The following is a 6,984-nucleotide window of genomic DNA, read 5'->3' as shown; positions in this document are numbered from 1 at the left end:
TTATGTTGCCCTGGCTGTTCAATTTATACGTGGATGGGTGGTCCGAAAGGTAAACGCAAGGGTAATGGGCTGGGGATTGGAGATGGTTAAAGAAAATGAAGAAAAGTGGGAGATAAGCCAGTTGTTGTTTGCTGACGACACTGCACAGGATTAGAGGAGTAACTAAGGAAGTTGATACCAGAGTTTAGGAAGATTTGCGAAAGGATGAATTTGTAGATAAATGTGGGTAAAAGGTGATGAGATGTATAAGTAGAGAATGTGGCAGCAGACTGGAAATGAGTATTAAAGGAGAGAGACTAGAAGTGGACAGCTTTAGATATTTGGGTGCGAATGTGGCGGGAAAGGGAGGAGTGGAGGTGGAGGTAGAATGTAGATTGAGAGAAGCAAGTCAATGCCTTGGGGGATTAAGAATTATAATGGTAAATAGATACTTGGAAATGGAGGTGAAAAGGAGTTTGTATGAAGGAGTAATTGTGCCGATAGCACTGCACGGGGCAGAAACATGGAACATAAGGGAGGAAGAGAGGAGTGTGAATGTGTTTGATATGAAATGCCTGAGAATTATTGTAATTTTTACTAGGCTGGATAAAGTGAAAAATGAGGTGAAGGAGAACGGGGGTGGAAAGGGAGTTGGGAGATAGGGTCGATGAAAGAGTGTTAGGATGGTTTGGACACATGAAAAGAATGACTGAGGAAAGCTTATTAAAAGAGGTGTGGAAGGCAAAGGTGGGACGGGTGAACATGAGAGGGCGACTAAGGGTGAGATGGATGGATGGGGGTGAAAGAGATATTGGGAAAGAGGGAAATGTCTGTTGAGGAAGGACGGGAGAGGACAGAAGGGGTCGATAGAGAATGGTTGTGTTTGGATGATGCTGTGATGCACGAAAGGGAATGGGTGGGGGATGGTGAGGTGAGGGAGTATGTGTAGATGTTATTTTGATGCAGCCCGAAGGGGTCGGAGGAGTGGGGGGGGGGGGTGTCAACGATTAAATAAAGCGGTCTTAAAGTGGATATGCTGTGTCTTGCTACATTGCTTCTGACCCAGGGTACCAGGCAAGGTGCAGGGATGACCCGTCATCCAGGAGAAGCCTAGATAAGAGGGGGGTGGAGTGGGAGTGGAGTATGTGGGGATGGAATGAGTGGGAGTGGATTTTATGCCTTTGTTTTTGGCTACCTCCCTTGTAATGGGAAAAAGCCGTTGGTGTGTATATATATATATATATATATATATATATACATACATATATATATATATATATATATATATATATATATATATATGCTGAAGACCACAGGGAAAATAAAAATTCTTGGAATCCGAGCGCTCTCGAAATATTTTCACATCTTTAAGTATTACAATATTGTAATCCTTGAAGATGTGTAAATATCACGAAAGCGCTCGGATTCCAAGTTGTTGTTTTTTTCCTGGTGTTCAGCATATCGGTGTAGTCACGTGTGTTTTGTGATACTTGTGCATATTATATATATATATATATATATATATATATATATATATATATATATATATATATATATATTTGTCTATATATATATATATGTGTCTATATATATATATATATATATATATATATATATATATTTATATATATCTATATATATATATATATATATATATATATATATATATATATATATATATATATATATATACACATAATCTTTGTTCTCCATTTTTTGTCCGATCTTGTTCTTCATCCTTTGTCTAACTGAAGTAGGTGACTCATAATACCGTAAACATACCATCTCTTCTTTGAAATGCATCATGAAACTGAGGCTCCATTGGCGGACGAATCCCTACGCCGCCGACCTCATGACGTCAGTGGACATCGGAGTCAAAGTTTTATCTGTCCTGATTAATGATTGTTTGGTTAAATATACATTTCATATGTACGCTATAGAAAGAAGTCATACCTATGATGAAAGTTCCTTTTGCAGTTTCTTAGCTTTCCATCTTTGGTGATGTATTTATATATGTAGTGTTTTATCCATTTTCTTTTTTCCAGGTGGAATTCGAAAATACAGCACTTTAGGCTCCTGACTGGCCACACCCATTGATATTCGAGGAGTCTTCTTAGCTTAAGAAATCTTCAGGGCAAAGGATTACAAAGGATTACAAAGGCGGAGCATGCCGACAGGAGACCTTTTGATCCATATCTAGGTCGGATGCGAAAAAAAAAAAAAATCATATTAATAATAAAATAATAAATAAAAACTATGATAATGTAAATAACAAATAAAATACATAAATAAATGCATAGGTATAGTTAAATAATAAACAAACAGGTAAATAGTAAATAATAATAAATTGACATATAACTAATAATAAATTAAAATCAGACAGACAAATGATAACAAAACAAAAACAAATAATATAAAATAAATTATATTCATTACAGCATCTTACTTAGGTATTTATCTAACTGATTCTTAAAGCTTCGAACTGAACTACATTGCACTACCTGTGCAGGAAGTTTATTCCATTCATTTACTACACGGTTGGCAAAGTTGTTTCTACCTACTTCCAAATTGAATCTATTTCCGGAGAGTTTAAGACCATTGTTTCTTGTCTGATTCTCATTCAATGTAAAAATTTGGTCACTTTTGATGTTGTCAATTCCCTTTAGAATTTTAAAGACCTGTATTAAGTCACCTCTGAGTCTACGCTTTTTTAGGGAAAACAGATTCATATGTTTTAGTCGATTTTCGTATGATTTATTTTTGATATTTGGAATCAGTTTTGTGGCTCGCCGTTGTACTCTTTCCAATCTGTCAATGTCTTTAATGAGATTCGGTGACCATACAGAAACAGCATATTCCAAATGTGGACGAACTAACGATTTATATAGCTTGTTAATGAGTGATGGACTTTTGAAATCAAAAGATCGCGCAATCAGTCCTAGAATCTTATTTGCTTTCTCAGAGGCTGAAATACACTGCTTGGGTGATTTGAGGTCGTTACTGATAATTACGCCGAGATCTTTTTCACTATCCACTTTTGTTAACGAATTTCCAAATAACTTGTAATCGTACTTACTGTTATTTTTACCTATGTGCATTACCTTGCATTTACTTGTGTTAAATTTCATTAGCCACTTTTCAGACCATTGCTGTAATTGATCTAAATCTTCTTGAATATCTAATTGGTTTGAGTGATCATTTGCCACTCCGCACAGTTTTGTATCATCAGCAAATTTGGAAACAGTAGATTTTAGTCCATGGTCTATATCATTTATATATACTATGAATAGAAGTGGCCCAAGAACGGAACCCTGAGGAACTCCACTTCCAACACTTTTCCATCCAGAAGTTTTTCCATTTAAAACAACTCTCTGTTTTCGATCATTCAACCAATTACTAGTCCAACCTACTAGGCTACCACTTATTCCATGCAAAGCTAATTTAGTAAGTAGTCTTTCGTGTGGGACGGTATCAAAAGCTTTTGCAAAGTCTAGATATACTAAATCTATATTGTTTCTTTTGTCATAATTCGAGATAACTGTGTTGTAGAATTCGAGTAAGTTAGTCACGCAAGAACGTTTCCGTCTGAAACCATGCTGGCTATCATTTATCAAACGGTTACTTTCTAAATGATGTTCGATAGCATCTCTGATGATAGTTTCCATTATTTTTCCTACGATTGAAATCAAACTTATAGGCCTATAGTTATTTGGTTTCTTTTTGTCACCTTTTTTGAATATGGGAGTAACGTTAGCTAGCTTCCATTCTCTTGGGACATCTCCGGATATGATGGGTTTCTTGAAAATAATTTCTAATGGAACAACAATCTCATTTTTCATTTCCTTTAAGATTCTTGGATGCCAACCGTCAGGCCCTGGTGTTTTATTAACTTTGAGTTTGTCTATACACCTTTTAATTTTTTCTTTTGTTATATTTACCGTACCGAGTAAGTTTACCCTAGACTTTTCACAGGTTTCAGTTTGGAATTCACCTTGAGGTGTTTCGATTACGAATACCGAGCTAAAATAATTGTTTAAGATATTACACATTCCTTCATTTGAATATTCAAGTTGACCGTCAGCAGATAATAGTGGACCAATGTGATTCCTAACAACCTTTTTATCTCTAATGTAACTATAGAATTCTTTGGGATTCTCTTTGGATTTCTCAGCGATGTTCATTTCGTATTGTCGTTTTCTTTTTCTTATTGTCTTTTTTATTTCTCTCTGTATTGATACATAACTTTCATAGTCATTAGATGCACCCGAGCACTTATATTTCTTATAAGCCTGTCTCTTTTTAGCAATACTTTTTTCAGTTTCCTTGTCGAGCCACTTTGGGCGAGCCTGATTTGGGGGAGTCTGTCCTTAAAAGGAATGTAAGTTTGAATCATCTTAGTGAGCGTATTTTGAAATCAGCTGCATCTTCTGATCGACATACATGTCATGATTCATTTGTCCCTGCCCTTCAGCATGAACGGCAACTATAGAATACTGCTTCATCATACCCTTCACAAATTCATCACCAATACAATCAGTACAAAATAGATGTTTGTCATTACTTATGTTAACATTCGTAGGAGAAATTGGGTTATGTGGACTTCGATGGCAAAGAAAAAAGAATCAAAGGTCTCAGCTTATTTGACAAAGGATTTTCTCAAAAGAATGCCACCGACGTCCAATTTGTCAGAATAAAACGTAATCATTAAACTGGATTATACTTCTTTGTGACAAGATATCCATCGACACTGACAATGACATTCACCTGATATCGTCTTTTATTATAAATGTATGTAATAAGAAATGTGTATATGCGTAGCGGTCTATACACTTTTGTTTATAGACCGCTACGAGTGACGTCATCACTACCGGAAGTAAATAGATACGCCGCCATATTGGATGACAAACCACGAGCGAGAAGGAATGCCAGGGCTTGTTTAAAGAACTCGGAAGTTTAGGTTGATTAATTAAAACCCATTAAACTCCGGTGACAAGATTCTTGTCATTTGGTCAAATAAAACAAAAAATCATAAAATACCAAAATGTTTGATCAAACAGCACCAGAAAAATATGACGTCAGTCCTCGCTTCGCTCGCAGCGAAGCGAGGACTGACGTCATATTTTTCTGGTGCTGTTTGATCAAACATTTTGGTATTTTATGATTTTTTGTTTTATTTGACCAAATGACAAGAATCTTGTCATCGGAGTTTAATGGGTTTTAATTAAGGGACGATGTCCCTGGGGCCAAAACCGACATTTCACGTATTGATAGTTATTCCAACATCCAACTGAAGCCTTGGCTGGAGTGTCGAGGACTAAAAACTAATGGAAACAAGGACGAAATAGTGGGAAGGTACACTCCGCCATGTCCACCTCCGCTAACCCTATTGATTGGACGAGAAGCCACACCCAATGTTTTAAAAAGTTATTGAAGCAGCGTTCTTGCTTGTGGAACGTCAAGAGCAAAGAACATATATAGTGCGAGCCTTGATGATATGAGGAAATTTTCATTATGAACCGTAACATTAAAAATAAGGCTGCCAGCACACGAGCAACACTTTATTGCTAGTTGTCACAACAAAAATTGTAAAAAATAGAACGCACACATCTCTATGGGTGCCCGCACATGGATAATTTTTCCTGAGGCGACAACAAAAAATTGTGAGGTAGTTGCGGCCGGATCAATTTCTCCGACAACACAATTATTGTCGGCAACTGTGGCAGGCGATAGAAAACGTTATTTCAAATGGGAGCTCGCACACGAACAACATTTCGTTGCCGCCACCCAGCCTGATGCTGCCTTGGTGTCTTTCAGACTGCAGTGGTGAGAGGAACTTCAGGAGCTACGGGTCACACACAAGACCAGCTCAGACACGGCACCTGGAGAGGACCTCGTCACCTATTCCATGCTGACCCATCTTGGGCCAGTGGGTGACGAGGCACTTCTAAGGGTGATAAACAAGTCTTGGAGGACTGGCAAGCTACCAACAGCCTGGAAGACAGCAATCATAACGCCAATTCCAAAGCCAAAGGAACCTGGTGCTTATCGCCCCATCAGCCTGACAAGCTGCATGGAGAAGACAGCGGAGAGGATGGTGCTAAACAGGCTGCTGTGGAAACTAGGTCTAATGCATGAGCATATATATGCTTACTGCAAGGGCACTGGCACAGCAAACAGTATAGCAACACTCCTCAATGCTGTCAGTGGCACACCGTCCATCGTGGTCTTTTTGGATTTGGAAAAGGCGTTTGAGCTGGCCAGTCCACTTGTGATATTGGACACCCTTGCTCGCAAGGGTGTAAAAGTCAAGCTGCTTTCTTGGATTGCTGACTATCTCAGTCACTGGTCTGCGAAAGTAAGATTTCAGGGTCACATGTCAGAGGCCAGAATGCTGGAGAATGGCACTCCACAGGGGGTGGGGTGGGGGGGTCCTCAGCCCCACTCTGTTCAATGTGCTCGTCTCCAACATTCTGGAATTACCTCTACCCAATGGGTGCAAGGTCATCTGCTATGCAGATGACATTGCGCTCATAATTACTGGGAAACGGCGGTGTTTCAGCAGGGCCCAGCGCTGCTTAACTACTGTGGCGACAGAATGTTGCAGGTTAGGGTTAAAGATCTCCCCTACAAAATCGAAGGCCATGGTATTAGGACTCTGAAAAGAGGGGGAGCACCTCACCATCCAGGACCTTAGGCTGGACTGGATTCACCAGTTTCAGTACCTGGGGGTCTGGATTGATGGGAGGCTCACCTTTCAGAAGGAACTAGCCTATCTTAAGGAGAGACTGAAGGCAAGAACCACAGTTACGAGAGCAATGACGAGGAAGGCACTTAGTGCCACGCATCAGGTCCTTCGCACATTCTATGTGCAAGCAGTCCGCAGCTTGGTGGACTACGCTGCCCCAGCTCTCATAACTGTGGCGACTGCCAAGCTTGAAGACCTGGAGCCTTGCCAAAATGCCGCAGCAAGGATCATTCTGGGAGCTCAACCTTGGAACAAGATTG

The 6,984-nt window shown here is 39.3% G+C and overlaps 1 protein-coding gene across 2 annotated transcripts in view; it reads left to right on the top strand.

Annotated features, from left to right (window-relative positions):
- The window catches only part of LOC143031964 (bestrophin-3-like), a 61,638-nt gene extending 56,735 nt beyond the window's left edge, over positions 1–4,903 (top strand). For both annotated transcript variants that reach the window (XM_076196365.1, XM_076196366.1), the window contains one exon: positions 2,025–4,903. In XM_076196365.1, coding sequence (XP_076052480.1) covers positions 2,025–2,051 — 27 coding nt within the window. In that variant the 3' untranslated portion in view covers positions 2,052–4,903. The remainder of the gene's footprint in view (positions 1–2,024) is intronic.
- Positions 4,904–6,984: the final 2,081 nt, after the last annotated feature.

The sequence above is a fragment of the Oratosquilla oratoria genome, chromosome 12 (genome assembly GCF_046742065.1).
Source record: "Oratosquilla oratoria isolate Oo_2021 chromosome 12, ASM4674206v1, whole genome shotgun sequence".
NCBI classification, from domain to species: Eukaryota; Metazoa; Arthropoda; class Malacostraca; order Stomatopoda; family Squillidae; genus Oratosquilla; species Oratosquilla oratoria.
This window is presented reverse-complemented; position numbering and strand designations above follow the sequence as displayed.